This window comes from Phoxinus phoxinus, assembly GCF_949152265.1.
Source record: "Phoxinus phoxinus genome assembly, chromosome: 13".
NCBI lineage: Eukaryota > Metazoa > Chordata > Actinopteri > Cypriniformes > Leuciscidae > Phoxinus > Phoxinus phoxinus.
The window spans coordinates 11,126,723-11,148,789 of NC_136888.1; the positions used below are offsets into that span (position 1 = coordinate 11,126,723).

Below are 22,067 nucleotides of genomic sequence, written 5' to 3' on the forward strand. Positions count from 1 at the left end.
ATATTAACACACGAGGGAAGATGTGAAAAAATAGGCATACATCTAGCTTACACATTTACCCAAATTATTATACGCCTGTTTAACCGAAGCTTATTTGGGTGGGTGGATTTATTTTGATGTTAATAACATTTACTTACAAATTCCACTGTATAAAGCAATATGTGCATCAGTGTGTATACAACAGCCATAGCAAGATTTGTCTCAGCTTATCTACAGCATCATAGGGATGTAGAAACTTCTAATATAAAGGCTGCAATACTTTTCTACAGGCTCTCTGTGAGAAAGTTGGTCCTTTCCTTGTAAACAGAACCTTGGACATCACGAAAAAATTGCTGTGCTCTATTTGGTTGTTGGCAAACCAAGAGAGCTTCAGGGGTGTTGCAGACCGGTGTGATATGTCAAAAGGAACCCTTCATTATATTTTTTCTGAGATTTGCAAGGTCCTTTGTACACTGAGTAACCAATACATTCAATGGTCCATAGAGGATGAGTTTGCAAACCTGGCAAATGGCTTTCAGGACAAAACTGGCTTTCCTGGAGTCATTGGAGCAATCGATGGCACACACATTCCCATCCTAGCACCCACATTCCATAGAAACAGTTACAGAAACCCTTACATAGGCCCTACAGGGCTGTTTTGACTGTACCGACTGGTCTGTTTTTCAAGACTCATCCAACAACATTGATGAACAGACTGATGCAGTATGCAGTTACAATCTCTTTCTGTGTGGACAGTGTGATCCCAACTAAGACAGTTGTTTCCTATCCTAATAATAAGCCCTGGATATCCAGAACTGAACTGAACTGAACTGAACTGAAACATCTGTTAAGGGAAAAGAGGACTGTTTTCAAAAGTGGTGATAAAATTGCATATGCTGAAATTAGAAAGGTTGTACGAGCTGAAATAGTAAAGGCTAAACTTCAGTATAAAAGGAAAATTGAGTCTAAATTCAGTGAGTCTGATCTCAGATCTGTGTGGAATGGAATGAAGCTTATGACAGGTCTACACAAAGGTACTAGCACTGTATCATTAAATGGTTTTGATTCTGATGAGCATCTAGCAAATTAATTAAATAGTTTTTATATGAGATTTTCTAACAGTGATTTTAGTGAAAAAACAAGTCATATGTGTGATGATTTGGTCAGTGATTGTACTTCAGATTTTTATATTGATGTATCTAAGGTCAAATCATTACTTAAACAAACTAATATCAGGAAAAGTCCTGGCCCGGACAACATCAGTGGTCAAGTCCTCAAGTCTTGTGCTGGCCAGTTAAGTGAGATCTTTAAAAGGACAATATGTATATTTTTAGGTATTTTATTATCTAAAATCAATATTTTTATTCATAAATATGTCCTCAATGGTGTACAAATACCTCGCCCAATTATCTGACTTATCCTTATAAATGAAGAATTAATTATCTTTATATACATGGGACGGGTAGGTCCATGGAGGCTTCCATGTAGTTCCGCCATCTTGCAAAACTATAATAGCAGAATGGGACAAAAAGTACTAAGCCAACGCGTTTCCACAACGCGTTTTCGTTCAGAGCCAGCCAGTCACGTGACGTGACTGAAACCAGCAGAAACGCAGGTGCAGAGCAGTGAGACGCGCTTGAAACTGCACCGGCAAGTTTAAAAGTCTGGATTGCATTGTAATTATGGACCATACATATGCCGCGCCACAGGAGAAGAAAACATCGTCGCCAAAAAAGTCAAAAATAGAACGTAAAAGGAAACGTGACCGTAGATTACAGAAAAAAAAAATTTCATTGCTATTGCTAGACATAAATTGTACAAACCTCGGTCGCTTCTCTTCTCTGCCTTTGTAAACTTTCAATTCTATCAAGATTGTCTCTCGTAGCTGCCGGGCATCTTTGTCGTCGTCCACCTCCTCGCCTAGATCCCACTGATCCACTGCCTCTCTGTCCTCTCCCTCTCAGATGATCAGAATCATCTGATGATGATATCTAACAATGAACACATAATTCAGAAAATATAACGAATTAAAGAAGGCATAACTACTAATTACAATATTTCATGTTTTTCACAGTCAGTAATTCATACTGTAACATTCGTTTGTTTGTTGTCATGTTGCAGTTTGTTTGAAATAACACACACCTGTTCGCCTGAAAGAAAACTCGACGAAGTGCTATTAGAAGACATCCTGTCAAAGCTTTTTGGTACATATCGCCTACCGTAGATGCAACGCGCATTTGAAAAAGCGAGGCGCTGGAGAGCAAAATTAGTTTGAATGCAAAATACAAATTCACCACTAGATGGGAGTAATTCCTACATATTGTCCCTTTTAAAGTGATTTTCACTCAATCACTTCAGACGCAAACAGTCCCAAAGATCTGGAAACACTCAACAATTATTCCTGTAGCTAAGTGTAAGAACCCCAAGGTCTTAAATGACTTTCGACCTGTAGCTCTCACCTCATTGGTGATGAAGACTTTTGAGAAGTTGGTTAAGCAGGAGCTATTGAAGCTGGTAGAGGAGCAGTTACCCCCAATTTCCACCAGATGCGTTATGGCTGCGTTACGGCTCGTGCACGGCGGCGGAGTCAATCGGTTTCCATTAAAGTCAATGTGTGTATTTCCACTGAATGCAGAACAGCTGCGTTCCGACTCCGGCGATCCGCAGCCCTCCGGAGCTGATACGCAGAGCTTCTATTTTTGCCGGATGCCGGAGAGCTCCGCAGCACTACAGGGCAGAGTGCGCAGGACAGGAAGTCGACCAAAAAACAGAACAAACCAAAACAAAATAAAATATCCGTTTAATTTTCAAAATAAAATACACCGTGATCATGGCGGATCATATTTGGCGGAAAATATGATGATCATTGCGGAAAACTGTTCCTGGTTTGGTGGTTCTGTTTATCGAAACTACATATCGCGCGATCACACGTGAATTAGCGAGATCTCGTTGGTCCTCGGCCGCAGCCGTTCTGCAACAAATCCGGACCTGGTGGGTATTGACGGACGACGGAACACGGAGCTGTCACGCAGCTGAGCCGTTCTGCAGCCGTTCTGCATCTGGTGGAAATTGGGGGTTAGACCCTCTCCAGTTTGCTTACAGGGCTGGCAGAGGTGTTGAGGGATCCTCAAAAACTCATGCGAGGCTCCTTTTTATCGACTTCTCTTCAGCATTTAATACCATTCAGCCCTTTTTGTTGGCTGAGAAACTTTTTAACCTGAACTCTAATTTAATTGGCTGGATATTGGATTTTCTGTTGAACAGGTCGCAGTGTGTTTGGGTAAATGGTGTTTTATCCTCAAAAGCCCTAACCTCCACAGGCTCTCCTCAGGGCTGTGTTCTTTCACCATTGCTTTTTATTTTATATAATAATGATTGTAGGAGCAAGTATGAGAATAGGCACTGCGTGAAATTTGCAGATGACACTGTTATAGTGAGCCTTTTGAATAAGGATGGGCATGGCCCTGTAGTTGATGATTTTATTGCGTGGTGTGAAAATTTGTATCCGTCTATCAACGTTTCCAAGAAAAAGGATATGATTATTGATTTTCGTAGATTACAGCACAATGTTTCACAAACTGGTATTCAGAACATGAATGTTGAGACAGTAGATGAATACAAATATTTAGGAACCATCATTGACAGCAAACTATCTTTTGAGAGCAACACGGTTGCTGTCTGTAAAAAGGCTCAGCAGAGACTTTACTTCTTGAGGAAGATGAAATCATTCAGTGTGTGTAGGACTCTGATGACTTTGTTTTACCAGTGTTTCATTTAATCAGTTTTGACATTTTGTATTGTGGTGCGGTACAGTGGCCTTTCAATGATCAACAAGCGTAAGCTAGCTAGGCTGGTAAATGTTGCGTCTAAGGTGTTTGGGGTACAGCTACCACAGCTGCAAAATATATATGACAAACGGGTCCGAGGGAAGGCTAACCAAATTTTAAATTGCTTTGATCACCCACTTTTTGGGGAGTTTAATTTGCTCCCCTCAGGTCGCCATTTTAGGATACCTATGTTAAGAACCAAACGTGCCAGGGATTCTTTTATTCCTGTGGCTATTAGGAACCTGAATTCCCTTAAGTGATATTTTATGGATTTATTATTTTTTTTTATAGTATATGCTTATTTATTAATTTATTTTCTGTCATTGCTCATCATGATATACGGATGTGTATTGTATTGGTTTCAGTCATTGGTTATAGGGAAGGAGTGTTTCCATTGATGTGTTGATGTGTGTGTCTTGTGTTGTCTACAATGTTGTTGGCATCTGGTGGTGCTTTATTTTGTTTTTAGATATCCTGCTGCACACTAAATTTCCTTTCTAAGGATAAATAAAGTGAAACTTGAAACTTGAACTTGATAAACAGGAAAGGACATGCAAGTATTCAACTCCAAGCAGTGTGTACATCACAGATGAGGTTCCTGGATGTGTACACTGGTTGGTCAGGGTCTGTGCACGATGCTAGAGTGTTTCGAAACTGCCCATTAAATAGCGATGAAAAGTGACTACCACCTGCTTGGAGACTCTGCATACCCTCTCAGCACATCTCTCATTACACCATACAGAGATAATGTACACTTGTCCCAAAGACAGAAAAAATGTAACACAGTCCACAGCTCCACCAGAGTTGTGATAGAAAGGGCATTTGGTCTTCTAAAGGGAAAATGGAGACGGCTAAAATACTTGTCCATGGGAGACCTTAAAAAAGTCCCATTGGTTATCACAGCTGCGTGTGTTTTACACAATTTCCTCTTGAGGGAGGATTGTGAAGAAGTAGATGGCAACAATGATTGTGAAGCAGGATACCCTGAAAATACTTCAGGTCAAAGAAAAAGGGATGAACTTGCTTTATTTTTGGTGGAGGATGATAAAGTTTCTTTTTAACTCATTCTTGTTGTGTACACCTAAGTTTTCAGAAGTTTTTTGTTTCAACAGAATGGAAGTAAAATAATGAATAATACGCCACAAAGGTGAGGTGATCAGTATTGCATTTATATCTCTCAGCATATATACTGTACATCATGTAATTAAACAAACAAAATAGAACCTAACCATCAGCAGAATGTAGCAAAAGGAGAAAACACAAATAGCTATTTCTTCATCAAAGCAGAAACAAAATCTTTTAAGATGTTGTTACGTTCACTTGCTAATGCCACTGCTTGTTTTTGCAGGCTCATGACTTCTGACATCTGCCTCCTTTGCTCACTGGACATACTGTTCAAACCACTCAGGTGCTTCAGACTTGCGCCTTCTCCTTTTGCTACATTCTGCTGATGCCTTAGGTTGTGAAGTTGATGATTGAGAAGTTGATGATTGGGAAGTTGATGATTGCGAAGTTGATGATCCTAAAGAAGCCTGTATATGGGGAAAAAAAAGTTTAAACTTGGTGGCCTTAAAATGTTAATGATGAAGGCAGCAAACTTCACTTGCCTCTAACAAATACATTTTTTGGTTCTCACATGGACACATCTCCTCTAAATTAGAGTCATGTACCAACAAATCTTCTTTAAACATCCAGTTAACCATGATACCTGAAAAAATATCTCTCAACATCTAACCCTGTTTCTAGTTCAGTAGGTACGTAATACAGAAAGTGATCCCTTACAAAATATAGCCTACTTCAAGTTCAAGTATATTTTAAGTATACTTTATGTAGTTAGTATATTCATATCAATGTAGTATACTTGTAAGTTTACTGTTTCAATACTGGGGACTAATTTAGCCTAGTTTTAGTGTATATAAGTATACTTTTAGGTATTGTAACAGTATAAACTTTGAATACACAACTAGTTTCCAACATTTTTCATTTTTACTGCAACTACAAATGAACTTATATACTTATAGTTTACTAGCCAATTACTTGTGGCACTTTTTTTAGTTAATGAAAGTACTTTTTAATATACTCTCTGTAAACTACTAGTTTAGTTTTATGTAGGTATAGGCCTACTTGTAAGTATTCTTTAAGTGATTTTAACATTATACTTATAGTTTAGTATTTAAATATTATTTTTGCTACTATGTAATGCAAAGTATTGAACATCAAAATAAAGCTCTGTAAACAAGTGTATTTTTTGCAACACTACAATTGTGTGCCATCGGGTAATCAAAAGTTCTACACACACTTGCAATCTTGACACCTACTTGAACACTTGGGCAAAATACAGGAAATACGTCAGGTAAGTACGAGTGCAAAGAAGTGTGGGTATTTGGAAAGGCCCAATGTCTCCTTCACCTACTTGTGCACATTGCACACAGATTTAAATTGTATTGGCTGAAGGGGATGCCATATATGATAATACTAAAATATATATTTTTGGAGTTGAATATTATTATTGCATTTTGAATGCAATTTTCTTTGTGCCATTTATAAATGATGATGTCCCATAGAGGGTTACATTTTTATTTAAATATACTTGACTTGTACGGACAGAAAAGTATATGCTGTTGGACTACATACTCAAATCTTTAAAGTAATTAACTCTTTGTTTCTCTAATGCACGTTCAGTATTTTTCTCAGGATTCTTTGATGAATAGAAAGTTCAAAAGAACATCATAGAAATCTTTTGTAACAGTAAAAATGTCTTTACTGTCACTTGTGATCAATTTAATGCGTCCTTGCTGAATAATATTAATTATATATTGACCCCAAACTTTTTTATTGCAAACATCTAAACATCAAATATTACATTATGCTTTATCACTGCCTGATTTTTAGAAGGGCCCTTAAAAGCATGAAAATATATTTTTCTCACAGGATTGTTGCTATAGTGTATAGTGTCTCCATCCACTCATAAAGAAGTGCACTTGTGTGGTCACACAATGTAAGACATCATTTAGAAATACCATCATCTAATCGGGCATGGCACTTTAAATGGCATGATAGTGCGAGACAGAGATAGGAACTCTTGACTGTCCTACTTTTGGTAGAAGTCTGGTGGTTCGCCACAATATCCCTTCATTCAACTGAAGCTCCATCAGAAGCTCATGTTTACCCGTCATAATCACAGCAGACATTTTTTATATACACAGTAAATGTATATACTTTTTGACATTCATTTCATAGCAATGCTCTTATCCTACAAGCATTGCATTCTTATAGAGCATTCCTTGTTGGAAACATGAGCAAGTTAAAAAGAATAATTAGGTTTTATTTAGACCTCACTGACAAACAATGCAATAGACACTAAACGGATCTGGTAAATATTGTTATATATTTAATTTTTTTGTGCTGCTGCTGAGTTTTTGAATATCCTCACAAAGCCTTTTTTCTGCTACATTTTATTAATGATGTATTGTAAACACTTTTGATTTAGCTAATTAGAGAACATTTGGATTGAAAGAAAACACAGATAATTGATGTAATTTTATTTTTGTTTTCATAGTAATGTATTTAATGCTTTCACAGTAATAATGTATTCTCTTTCCGAAATTGTTAAAAGCACGATCAGGGAAAAAAATTAACTCCTATGGTTCTGGCCTAGAAGAAACAAAAACAAAAAAGTTATTCAAAATCTCCACATTTATGTTATGTATTACCATATTACTGTGCCACTTACTTGCAGGCATGAACTTTATCACAGATCTTTTTTGCCACGTCACCAGTCATCAGCACCTTGATCAAATTGTTCAGATTATTTGCAACAAGTTTGTTGCATATAGTTTGCGTTCCCCATGGCAAGGACTCACAGATGTTGTTCAGCACGGCTTTGATTTCATCCTGAGGGAAATTATGTCATTAGTAACGCTGTTGTGAAAGGCGCATACAGTTAAATACTGCGACAGTAATCATGATACTCACCGGAGTTGGCTTATTTTTTCTCACGCTCTCCATGGTGTCTATACATATAGAGCACATAGGATCAAAAATCTGTCGCTTCGTCACGCTCTCAGCCTGAAAACACATCAAAATAGGAAGCCGATAATAAAGCAGATAAGAATATAGCAGAAGCCAATCTCCAAATCTCTCTCCACTGCCTCAAGGAGACAATGCAAAGAAGTATGCTACTTATAATGAACAACATTATCTTTAACTACCTGTTAATCGCATGCAACAATGTGAAAAGTTGTCCCCCTATTTTTTCCCCACTTGTTCAACAGATTCAACGGAGTTGCAATGCTTTACATAAGGTCATTATTTTTAAAGTATACACTTATTTAATAAACTATTGCCATCAGAAGCTTACATGGGTTTCTCCAAGTTCTTCCTCAGCAGAGCCCACTTCACGATTCTCCAAGTGAACTGCGCAGACTAAAAATAAATGAACAATAATTAATGCCAAGTTAAAGCAAATGACTCTTCTTCACGCATGTCTATTATACTGTAAGTTTTTGTCATTTCCGGCCATGTCCATACAAGCAGTAATGCCATAAGATATCCAAAACTCAAGTAATTTTAGAAGGTAAATAGTGATGATTTTACCTGCATATATGAGCAAGCTGACAAGAAAGACGTTCCGGAGCATCTTAGCAGATAATCTTTAACCAGCCTGAAGAAGCAGCTTTCAGAATCTGAAGCTCAGTGTTCCTCAGAAGCCCGTGGAGGAGTTCTTATAGAGCTCTGCATCAACCACAAGTGAGCCTTTCTTTCCAACCACAAACCACAGACGTGTAGGTAATGTTAAAAAAAAGAACAATCATGGGGAATTGTGAGTAATATTCTGAACCAATGGCAATATTACTCTATCTTTGTTGTTTATTAGGGGTGTAACGATACCTTCATTTCACGATTCGATATATATCACGATACTGAACTCACGATACGATATTATTGCGATACTCCCAAGACATATGATAAAAGGTTAACAAAAAATGTACTGTTGATTAAAATGCTAACTTTGATATTACATTGTGGGTTTAAATGAACAGGTTTGGACTTGGTGCTTGTAATTCAAGGACAATGGTGACACCAGAATAAAAATATTCATGATTCTGAAGCTGACCATTGCATTATTATACATTATAATCAACATTATATAGTAGTTTAATGTAGTACTGACACTAAAACTCTGAAAACATGATTTTTTTCTTATACAGTAATTTCTATTTTGGGTGAACTATCCACGATACATATTGTCACTATCCACGATACGTATTGTTGCATTTTTGTATTGCGATATATTGTGGCACGATATATTGTTACACCCCTATTGTTTATATAACTTTTTGGCATTCTTTGTGAAAAGTTGCAGTGTTACTATCTCAAACATAACTTCTGTGTAATAAAGTTCAGGGAAGCTCTCGTCCTTGTCCTGCTTGCCACATTCTACTTCTGTCTTCTGCTGAAAAGAAATGCTCAAGATGGCTATTTTAATGACCAGCAGGCTGGTTTTGTCAGGACCGCACAGAACAATGATCCAGCACCACATGCAGGGTTTAAACCTACAACCTTTCAGTTACGAGCCCAAACCGTGAAGCTACATTACCGATATTATATCTCAAGAACAGGAAAGACTACAGTTCAAAATGTACGAATACATTTGTAGATGCACTTTAGATGCACACGAGAAGCAACACCTTAAAAGTCACTAGTGGGGTTGCCCGCATCAACTATTCCAGATACAGGGCATCTTTCTGGGATTGTGTTAAGTGGCTCCGGGTGCCCGGCGGGTGCTGACGAACACATTTTCTTGGATGGTGGTGTGTAGGAAAGGTCAAGGATGTCATCATGGGGAATGTGTCGCCTCAAATCTTCTAAAAGATTTGTAAGGCGATCAGTTACAGAATCTAGAAATGTCCCATCCTGTATGTGGCATGTCAAATCAGATTTCTCCTTTAACAAGGTACCGCATTTCTCCATTTTTTCTGCTTCAACACTAGGGGCGATCAGGACGGTCTCTGAGGGAGCAGCAGGAGACGGACTTCTCTCTGGACTGGAAGTGCAGCTGTCTCCCTCTGGACTATCATCGTCCTCTTGATTCTTCTTCAGAAGCTCTTCACCTTGAAGATCAGCAGAAGTCAGAGGAAGTGTCCTAGAGTGTCCAAGGCAAACCTCGTCAAACGTGAAGAGAGGGTTCTTACTGTACGCAGCGCTCAGATTCTCCCAACTCCATCCAGGAACTAAGGTAAAAACAGCACAGAAATGCGAGCATGGGAGAAGATGTCTCCTCCAGTCCATGCATGTACATGAAGGCATCTCATCGCCTTTTCCAAAGTTCTCCAGATGTTCTTCCTGTGAAGTCTGACTCTGAACACGGAAGACTTTACCGGTATAACACTTACACCGTGTCCTAACTACACACGATAAAAGGTATCTTTTCCATGTTAATCAGAGTTTTTGTCCTAACCAGCCGCCACACGACGCTGCGACGATTCTATTTTAGAAACGGTTTCTATTTTTCTGCGACACGGGTGGACAGACAAATTATTTGTCGCTGGATTTTATCTCATCGCATCTGGTTATTTAGGACACGGTGTTATACCCGAACCATACCTTAGGAAGCTGCTGAAGATATACCTTCTTACGTGCGGTGTTACCTGGTGCTGTCCATGTCGATGGTGCTGAATTTGTTGATATCGATGGCTCGAGAATCAATTATTGTCTGGTGCAGGGGCTAATTCACTGCATTATGTGAGAGAGCTTCTCATAAAAGCTTCTTTATAAAAGAAGCAATTCAGAAATAGTTGAAATTGCATTTATTAGGACTTGTGGGATATTATAAAAAATAATCCAAACTATAATAGCCTAGCCGACATATTTTAAAATCGTATCATATATTGCTGCCACAATAACCATTTAAATTTTTTACATGCTTTCTTCTCTTTCCCATTTTTTTGGTTCGCCGAGGTGGAGCTGCGATTAAATATTGTTCTTGTAAATACTTTCCAGCATTTCAGTAATAAAAGTGTACATCTTACGTACGGTGCTCGGCAGTGATCAAACAGGATTTAAACAGTGAGTTTTGAATCTCTTCTTGTAAACTCAGAGATGTGGATTCGGACGGCAATTAAATCACCACACGACCTGTTTGTCAAAAAACAGTAGGTAATTTAGCCAGGGACTTTTACGCAGGTGGTGAGAAATAAACACTGACATTATGGATTCAGACGGCAATAAAATCACAGGCTTACCCCTGTAAATGTTTAAAATACCATTCGAGCCCATGATAAACAATTAGCGTCCGATTATGACTTAACTGACAGCTTTCACTGGCATTTGATAGCGGACGGCCCCGTCTTTTAGCACAACCATATAGTTTGAGCAAACTCCCCACTTATAATATGTAAATACAGTATACAATTTATATATTAAATTGTATATCTTTATACAATTTAAAAGTTCACCTTTATTTATCTAAAGGTTTATACAATTTATTTCAAAGCAGCTTCACAGTAGAAAACAGGACAATGACGATCAATGATGTAAACTTCATCAAATATGAGAGAGGAGTTCAAATTCTGCTGTAAAGCTACTCTACAAAGTCAATAGTGTCATTATTCAGCTTAGGTCAGTTCATTAACTGTTCAGTGACAATTATGAAATGAGTTAAATCCAGCTATAAAGCAGCTCTACAGGAGACATTTGTCATTCACTTTGAGTAAATGTTGCAACATTTATCAGTTATGAAACCTTACCCAGTCATATCAAACTGCTTTTTATCAGACAGTCATTGAATAGGAAGATGCTTTTTTGTGTTTTGTGTAAGAAATGTTTTATGGTGAAGTCTAAAAAACTGAGGTGTGAAATTCACACTTCATGAATTTTACACTGTCAGAATGAGAATATAGAGAACTTGTTGATCATTTCCTTATTTCAAGAGTTCTGTGGTGGTACCATTGCACAGTGATGGTATCAGATGGTTGTACAATTGATATGGTAACACTTTATTTCAATCCACTTTAGACATTCTACTAACAGTAAGTAACTTTGCAACTACATGTCAACTAGCAGCATCTGCTAATGCTTTATTTTGATGCTCCCCAAAATACATTCTACTGACTATAAGTGACTTTGCAACTACAATTCAACTTATTGTACTAACACCTAACCTAACAGTCTACTAATACTCCAATGAGAGTTAGTGACTTGTAGTTGCAAATTAACGCGAGGTAGTTGACGTGTAGTTGTAAAGTTTCTGTCACGATCCACACTCAAGGAGACAGGGAAGATCCAAGCGCAGTACTTTTATTGGGGAAATCCGTAAGCATAAATCCAGTCCAGGCAATAAGTAGGGATGGCTGACGCGAAACACTCGTTCCGAAGCTTTGCGAGATCCCGAAGCGCAGATGTTTCGAAACACTGATCCGAAGCGTGATTCAAAACACCCATGTCACGTGACTATGGCCAAACGAAGCCTCGAAGTGTTTCACAAGTGTTTCATCAGGTGTGATCCGCCAGCGTTTGATTGACGGTCGGGAACAGACCACACAATCGCACATCTGTATAAAAGTGAAATCAACGCACATTGACGTGGGTTTTTGTGAGAGGAGTTTGATTTTAAGATAGCGGATTTTTGGTGATATGGTGATATAGTGATATAGTGCGATTTGATTAGTTATAGGCTTACATTTAAATTTACACTAAACATTGACTGATAGAGACAGACAGAGTATGTACATAGTAGCCTATACCATCAAACCAAGATGATACACAATGCTACTACAGCTGATGCCACAGTGGAAGTGAAAAAATACATCAACAATGCGTATTTGCCCAGAACTCATGATCCAATAACTTACTGGAAAGAGAGAGCAGTAATCTTTCCTCATTTGTATGTCCTAGCTAAAAAATATATTTGCATGCCAGCAACAATTGTCCCTTGTGAGAGGATTTTTTCAAAGGCTGGAGAAATTATCTGTAAAAAAAGAAGTAGGCTAAGTCCTTCCACAGCAGAGAAATTAATATTTTTGAATAAAAATATCTAAAAAAGTGAGACATTGTGGCTTGATTTCCTTTATTAATATTCATTTTGCTGGACCAAAATAACATTATTCACAGTGAGGAGCCTAGGTTACAAGCTTCACATACTAGAAAAAAACAATAATAATAAAACAACAATTTTTTTTAATGGCTTGTCAATGTTGTTTCAGATCAACACCTGCCAGTGACCACTAGGTGTCACCGTTGAGACGGGTGTCGGATTGATTCAAAGCCCTGAAACAATATGGCCCATTTGGTTCAACTGTTTCATTGCTTCACGAAGCCTCGATCTGCCCACCACTAGCAATAAGTCGTCATCATAAATCCAATGCAAAAACAAGAACACACACAGGGAACAGAAGTGGCGTGATAATAGACAAGGACTCCATAACAAACACAACACAGAACTAACAATAATAATGGGGAACAGCTGAGTGCAATGATGATGGGGAACAGCTGAGTGCAATGATACAGTGATGGGTACAGACAAGGATTGTGGGGAATGCAGTTCATAATGTGGATGACACCATGGGGAAGAGGACCTCTAGTGGACACCCAGGGAACACAAACCAACACTGTGACAGTTACTTGTAGTTAGTCGAATGTCTGAAGTGGGCTGTCAAAATAAAGTGTATCCTTTGGGGTATTGATACATATATTGATACATAGTTATGGATACAATGATTATTATTGTTATTATTATAATTTTTTTAATATATTCATTTTCACTTTTTTTCTAATCACATTTTTGTCTCTGTAGTGTCTAGAGGAGTTGAATTTAAGCATGAAACCTCGGGGTGATGGCTGGACACAAGCACTAGCAAGTCTTCTGTCTGCTTGTCCCCTGCTCTCCACTCTTTCCCTGCAAGCCTGTGGCCTCTCTGCACGTTTCCTCCAGCAACACCGTCTCCTTTTAGCCAATGCCATGGCCAGTAAGTGCACTGTCAGAAACATCTGATCTGAAGTGGTTAGACCTCTGTTTGACAACCAAATGAAAGCAAAGTAGTTTTATGTTGTTTCTGTAATGCTGTATTGTGCTCTCCAGGCACCGGGAATATGCGGACGGTTTGCCTCTCCCATAATGCACTGGGCTTCACTGGTTTTGAGCTTGTGTTGAAGACTTTACCGATGCAGTTTCTTACGCACCTTCAGCTTTCTGCGGTCTGTAGAGGTCCATCCGACCAGCCTGCTATGGAGATCTTTACTAAACTCCTTACACAGGTACACTGACTCCTTGTCCAAAGTTTTTCAAATGGTTTCCACAAATATTAAGCAGCTCAATCTTTTTCAACATTGATAATAATAGCCCTTTTCACACATACAGTCTTTACTGATAAATGACCGTTACAGTTTTTCTCAGTCGCTTTGGTGCATTTCTCACATGACTATTTACATTTGCACAACAGTTAATGCAGTTCTCAAAACAATTAGTACAAACTGCAAAACCTAGTTGATAACCTGCAAAAGCATGTCACTTGCTCAAAATGGATAGCTCATTCCTCAAAAGCAAGTATTCATTTCAATGAAAGTGTCATTGTCATCAAGATGAAACGTCTTGACACCATTGCTTATGAACAAGATAGTCAAATGGCTTTGTCATGTTTTCATTATGACAGTTAACTCTGTAAATGTTTTCCAATGCAAAAAAGTCAGATATTGGTGACACTACCTGAAAATGCTCAAGACGGCACTATATACTATTTGCACAGCCATTTGAAAAATACACTAAAGTTACACATTACTGTATTTAGTGAGGTAACTGAGTACAAGACACTGAATGTTTCACATTTTTACTGTATATGCTCTTTGCAATTCTAATTTGTTCACAGCATTGTGCAAAATAAAAAATACACCCTTATTTACAACAAACATAAACTCCCTTTGGGTAGAGCTGTGCACAACTGTAAACAATATTGCAGTACTGGAATATTGGAATATTGGACATATTGGAACTGAACATACATAGTACTGTAATCATTCATGCACATCCAGACATTCCTCTCTGTCTGGCCACATAATTTCATCTGCATCACAGCGAATATCATCTCTTGCAATGCAATCCAAAACAACAACATGCTTGCTCAGATGGTCTCCAGTTAGAGCCCTCTCATTCTCAGGGATTATGTCCCTGTAAAGAGTGTCTAACAAAGTCAGCAGATGTTGTGTGTTGTATGGAGCAAGACGGGGGATATGCCATTTATACACACCTGTTCTCCCGACAAAATGTTTGAATAATTTAATTTACAGTGGTTCTCCCAACATTTCTCTCACCCTCACCCTCACGCTCACCCGCACCATCACCATTACCATCACCATCACCCTCACGCTCACCATCACCCTCACGCTCACGCTCACGCTCACCATCACCATCACCCTCACCCTCACCCTCACCCTCACCCACACCCTCACCCTCACGCTCACCCTCACCCTCACCCTCACCCACACCCTCACCCTCACCCACACCCGCACCCTCACCATCACCCTCACCATCACGCTCACGCTCACCATCACCCTCACCCTCACCCTCACCCGCACCATCACCCTCACGCTCACCATCACCATCACCCTCACCCGCACCATCACCATCACCCTCACCCTCACCATCACCATCACCATCACCATCACCCTCACCATCACCCTCACCATCACCATCACCATCACCCTCACGCTCACGCTCACGCTCACCCTCACCCTCACCCTCACCCACACCCTCACCCTCACCCTCACCCTCACCCACACCCTCACCCTCACCCGCACCCTCACACTCACCATCACCATCACCATCACCCTCACCATCACCCTCACGCTCACCCACACCCTCACGCTCACCCGCACCCTCACCATCACCATCACCATCACCCTCACGCTCACGCTCACCATCACCCTCACCCTCACCCTCACCATCACCATCACCCTCACCCTCACCATCACCATCACCCTCACGCTCACGCTCACCATCACCCTCACCCTCACCCACACCCTCACCCTCACCCACACCCTCACCCTCACCCTCACCCTCACCCGCACCCTCACCATCACCATCACCCTCACCATCACCCTCACGCTCACGCTCACCATCAACCTCACCCACACCCTCACCCTCACCCACACCCTCACCCTCACCCTCACGCTCACCCGCACCATCACCATCACCATCACCCTCACGCTCACCCACACCCTCACCCTCACCCTCACCCTCACCCTCACCCTCACGCTCACGCTCACCATCACCCTCACCCACACCCTCACCCACACCCTCACCCTCACGCTCACCCGCACCCTCACCCACACCCTCACCCTCACCCGCACCCTCACCCTCACCCTCACCCTCACCCTCACCCACACCCTCACCCTCACCCTCACCCACACCCTCACCCTCACCCACACCCTCACCCTCACGCTCACCCGCACCCTCACCCACACCCTCACCCTCAACATCACCCACACCCTCACCCACACCCTCACCCTCACCCTCACCCTCAACATCACCCGCACCCTCACCCTCACCCACACCCTCACCCACACCATCACCATCACCCTCACCCGCACCCTCACCCGCACCCTCACCATCACCCTCACCATCACCCGCACCCTCACCCTCACCCTCACCCTCACCGTCACCCTCACCATCACCCTCACCATCACCCTCACCCTCACCGTCACCCTCACCGTCACCCTCACCCTCACCCTCACCCTCACCACTCTTCCACGAGGCTGGCCTTCCATTTCTGTGTCACAGTATTGTAGAAAGGGTACATACTATGTCCTGCTTGGTTCATATATGCTTGTAAAGTGGGGGTTTATGGGATTCAGCTCTGACAGTGATTGTAGAGAAGTTGCTTATCATTGGTTGCAACTAATGCTTCACACGCCCCTTCGCGTCAGTGAAAGTTGAGATTCACCTAAGATAAATTGTTCAATTTAGGAGACATTTTCAAAAATGATTTTAAAAAATTTGTAAAATTGGCTTGACAGATTTTGACAACTAGTTCAACATTTTTGTATGTAATGACTCAAGCGATGAAAGGAGGAGTATTAGTTTTATATGGAATGACTATTCAGCATTCACAAGTATAATTAATTTTGACTGACATGACATAAGCAAATGATAATGTTATAAAACAGCAGAGAGTTGTATGAAAGCAATTGATGCATGTCCAAAAGCATTTGCAATTTGTTGGAAGGAATGAGAAACTGCTACTATGATGTGCACAAATGACTAAATGTTGTGAACTAACTGTTGTGCAAATGTAAATAGTGATGTGAGAAATGCACCAAAGCGACTGAGAAAAACTGTAAAAGATCGAGTGTGAGTGTGACCTTTTCAAAAATACCAGTAAATTGGTTCTGACAATTTACCAGTAAGTATGCGAAGTTGTAACATTATAGTATATTCCTGGTATGATGCTATGTGTAAACAAAGAATCTGCTTTGGGATAATCATAAAGTTCTTATGGAGATGATGCCATTACTCCGCGCTATTTACAGTAAGCTTCTATGTAAATATGCGCTATGCAAACATCTTTGACCATTACGCCGCGTCTTGCTGCTTTTCAACTGTGTCACTTTTGTTTGAGACCCTGTCTTCTTTTATGGCAAGCCAAAAGAGTCAGAATTACGCTATAGATGAATCGCGTTTACATCCAAAAATTCTAATTTGATGGCGTTTAAGACCGATTTAGCTGTCAAATATGCTGTCTTCATTCCAAACGCTGTAAAAAATAAATAAAACATGCACAAATCCACGTAAATAAATAACTGGACACTAAATACTGGGTTAAACTGATGTAATTTAATAAACTTTAATTTTAAGCTACAAATAATCATTATATTAATCCATTTTAGACCTAACACAGTTGGAACAGAGGGACAAGTTGGACGTTAATGGGATAATTAACCCAAAAATTAAAAATATATTTTGAAGAAACAGCAAATGGTTGATGGGCATAGTATTTTTTACACACACTATGGAAGTCAATGGGGTCCATCAACTGTTAGGTTACCTATATTCTTCAAAATATCATCTTTTGTGTTCGGCAGAAGAAATAAATTAATATAGGTTTGGAACAAATTGAGGGTGAGTAAATGATGACAGAGTTTTCATTTTTGAGTTCTCTTTCATCATCTCGTGTTCGAGATCCACCTATGGGAAGGGCATCTGTACCTGACCTCTGCAGAAGCATCCAATTGCACCAAGTCTGGCTAGACAGACAGAAGCGCGCAGCCAATGCCAGGTAAGGCCCCGCCCCCTTACCTAGGGGCATATAACGCCTGCAAGCACTGCTATTCTCCAGTTGACATTCGCTTCTCGCGATCTCTGCACGGACACAGTTCGGTTGGATTACGCTGCTCACTTTCGTGTCTTCAGGAGGACATATCGCCTGATCAGCCTCCGTCAGAATTGACAGTCGTATTTTCAGCCTTTCTGCTGTGTTCTGCATTCGGAGCCGCCCGCGCTCTCGCCGTTTTCACCTGCTCCTCCTTCCACGGCTGCCTGCCACGGATTTTTCCGAGTTCTTCTCCGGAATGTCGCTGTCTAAACCTGCCGCTTCTCCGGGGAACAGCCTATCACGGGCCTGCCCGGCCGCGTGTGGTGCGCTCATCGCCGCTAAGGACCTTCACCCGTTCTGTGTGGTCTGCTTGGGCCTTAAACACGCTCAAGAAGCCTTGGAGAACCCGGAAAATTGCAGTCACTGCCTTATTCTGCCCAAGAAGCTTTTACGACATCGTCTGAAAGTTGCAGCGACCCAGTGCTCCGAGCTCAACCTTTCTGACTCGGATGGGGGAGACGGTGACGACGACGCGCTACCGGGGGACTCCCGGGGCGCCACCTCACTCATTTGGGCTGACCAGCCCAATCCCGCATTTCCCGAAGAGGACATCTAAGCGGGCAACCTCACGCTCGTCGAGGAAACGGCCGGTTCCGGCGATGGGGATGACGCGGCCCTTCTTGGGATCTCAGAGGACGAGGAGGCCATCCCGCCCTCTGGCTTTCCCCAGGCAAGCGCCCACACGGCTTTGCCTCAGTCCATCCCCCTGGAAGTTTGTGAGCGAGCGGCCGCTCGCCTCAACATGGAATGGCCGGCTCCACAGAGCGCCACCGACCAGGAGAGGGATATTTACGACGGGAAAGTGCTGGGACCCCCTCCCGGTCCGAGAAAACAACTCTTCCCCGTCCTTCCAGCGTGCGCGAAGCACATGAGGCACAATTGGAGCGACCCCCTCGACTTCAAACACGGTCTCACGGGTCTTGAGGTGAAGGACATGGCAGCTCATGGTATGGGTGCCCCCCCGCTATCAAGCCTTCCATCGCCAGGCACCTTAACCCCGCTCAGGGAGGGCTGCTCGCTCCCCCGAAGCCAGTCTTGCCCAACAAGATGGACCGTTTTTCTGCCTCAGTTCACCAGGCCGCATACAAATCCTCGGCCTTGGCTGTCAGGGCCCTGAACGTCTCTTCACTCCTCTCCGCTTACCAGGTGGAGATTTTGGACGAATAAGGGCAACAGCTGGAAAAGGGAACCCCTTCTCTAACCTTGTGGAAAGAGATCCTCACGGTGAACGACCTCGTCCTCCGTAACGCTCGGCAGGCCGTCCAAGCCTGCGGGCGCTCTATGGCGCTTTCTGTGGTGGGAGAGCGCGCGCTCTGGCTTAACCTGTCGGGCCTTCCTGACAGTGAGAAGCGGCGCATCGCGGGCGCGTCGGTGGAGCCCGGCCGGGCTCTCTTCGGCCCCGCCGTCGCGTTGATGCAACAACGGTGTGACGACAAAAAGGAGGATGAGGCCTTCAAGTTATGCCTTCATAGGAAGGCGGCCCCCCGCCAGGCACCCCCTGGGCGTTTGCCTAACCCACCTGCCATGGGACGACATTTCCACCAGGGCAAGGAAAGGCCCCGCAACAGACCCCCCGCCCCACGGCAGAATAACCCACCGCCTGCTAAGCACTGGGGAAAATCTACTCCCGCCGCGGCCGCGGCTGGAAGACCATCTAACCCTACCCCCACCGACTCGAAACGCAAGCGGCCTGCCTGATGTTCGGCCAATGGGGGCATCGAGTCCACTTTCACTCGCTTCATGTCCAAGAACCCCTGTCCAAAAGACGCAGGGTCTCCCGCGAGGCTGCCCAGCCCATGTGTTTGGTGAACGTTGTGTGTTCCCCCCTCACGTTCGAGGGGTCTGTTGTGAGGAAAAGTCGAAAAGCAGTGTCACCACACCGCACACATTCACTTCCCCTCACCAAATTATTAAAGGCTTTGGCCCCAGTGTTCCCCCAACACAAATCACACAACAAAAAAAACACAATAAAACAAACGAATCAAATGAATTCGTTACGGAGAGAGGATCTCTCTCCGCAGAGAGAGTTCATCTCCCTGCAGAGAGAGAAAATCTTTCTAAACCCCGGCATGTCACCCCTAGTTCGTCCACTAGAGGGCGCCATTGCATCACAAATGAGTCAGCTGGGCTTACACAGCCCTGCTTCGGCTCGGGTGGGAACACTCGCGAGTCACGAATGGGCTTGGCAAGCTGTTTCAGCTCCCGAGTGGGTGATGCGTACTATAATGCAGGGCTACAGACTGCAGTTTGCAATGAAACCCCCACATTTCAACGGCGTTCTCTCTTCACACACGGAAGAGAACGCTTCACACATTCTGAAAGAGGAAATATCCTCCCTCCTAAACAAGGAAGCTATTCAGGTGGTGCCCCCCAGTCTGATGAATCAGGGATTTTATTCTCGTTATTTCCTGGTCCCAAAGAAGGACGGCTCTCTCCGCCCTATCTTGGACCTTCGTGTGTTGAACAAACATTTGAGGAAATACAATTTCAGAATGCTAACTCATGGCTCGCTCGCCCGCGCCATAAAACAGAACGACTGGTTCACATCGGTAGACCTGAAAGATGCTTTCTTCCATATAAGCATTTATCCGCCACACAGGAAGTTTCTTCGTTTCGCCTACCAAGGCATATGTTACGAATTCACAGTTCTGCCGTTTGGGCTCAGTCTAAGCCCTCGCAGTTTCTGTCTGTGTGCGGAGGCGGGTTTAGCACCCATGAGAATGTCTGGTCTGAGGATTCTGACATACATAGACGATTGGCTCATAATAGCCGAATCGAAAGAGAAAGTGTTGCAGGACACCTGCCGTGTGCTAGCGCACATCACATCTCTCGGGTTCAGAGTGAATGTGAGCAAGAGCAATTTTACACCCAGTCAGAATGTCATTTTCCTGGGCTTGGAGTTGAACTCAGTTTCCATGCGAGCGCGTCTCTCTCAAGAGCGCGTTCTCTCTCTAATGAACTGTCTGTCGCAGTTCAGAGAGGGGGCGAGAGTGCAATATCGCACATGTCTCAGGCTGCAGGGTCTTATGGCTTCATCCATCCAAGTTGTGCCACTGGGACTCCTGAGAATGAGAGCGTTCATGAAATGGGTTTTGTCACTACATTTCAGCCCAATTCGCGATCTTTGCTGCTCTATAATAGTGACGCCCGCCAGCTCGGCAGCCGTGCGACACTGGAAGAGCGCAGACTTTTACGCACAGGGAACCCCTCTGGGGACGGTTATGATGCGGAAAGTTGTGACGACAGATGCGTCCTTAACAGGCTGGGGTGCCACCCAGGAGGGCAGAATGGTGAACGGTCTGTGGCCGAGCAGACTACGTTCAGCGCACATAAATTATTTAGAGCTTTTGACCATTTGGAAAGCTCTGAATAATTTTCTGCCTCGCCTGCAGGGACATCATGTTCTCGTACGCTGCGACATGTTTTATGGTGTCTCAAATATCCTTTACACCTTTTACCTATTTATCCTTTATTCTCAGGTAGGTAAGGAAAGTCGAGTCTGGACAATAATATAAGCATTCAAAATACTTACAAATAGTTCCGCAGACTTCCCTGTGGTCAGTTCTCACTTAAGGTCCTTAAATAATTATTCAGACAATAACTTGCCAATAATATAATGTAAATTTTATTAAAGTTAACAAGCGTTATATCAAAGTTAAAGTTAGGTTACAATAATAATAGGTTTCAACAAACAGCTGGTTATACAGACGTCGAGGGAAACTGTGTTATTCAGAATCCAAAACTTCAGTCTCTCTCTCCGCCTTTTATATGCAGCTTCCGGAAAGCAGATTCCAAACTCTCTCCTGATGTCATCAATTGGAGTTCTGCCAAGTTCTTGGTCATGGCTCTCAGCTGCTTACGCAGGGTCCTCCTACGTTGCCTCCGATTTCTCTTCCTC

The 22,067-nt window shown here is 42.4% G+C and overlaps 2 protein-coding genes across 2 annotated transcripts in view; one reads left to right on the top strand and one right to left on the bottom strand.

Annotated features, from left to right (window-relative positions):
• Positions 1–22,067, top strand: part of LOC307009799 (tonsoku-like protein) — a 117,951-nt gene that overhangs the window by 58,613 nt on the left and 37,271 nt on the right. The gene's annotated exons all lie outside the window — the stretch shown is intronic.
• Positions 7,346–8,505, bottom strand: LOC307009637 (pore-forming peptide amoebapore B-like). Its single transcript, XM_079633496.1, has 5 exons — positions 8,403–8,505; positions 8,167–8,231; positions 7,782–7,874; positions 7,540–7,700; positions 7,346–7,460 (listed from the first exon to the last, which is right to left on the bottom strand). Exons 1-5 carry the CDS (start codon positions 8,443–8,445, stop codon positions 7,448–7,450), a joined length of 375 nt encoding a protein of 124 aa, XP_079489622.1. The 5' UTR covers positions 8,446–8,505; the 3' UTR covers positions 7,346–7,447.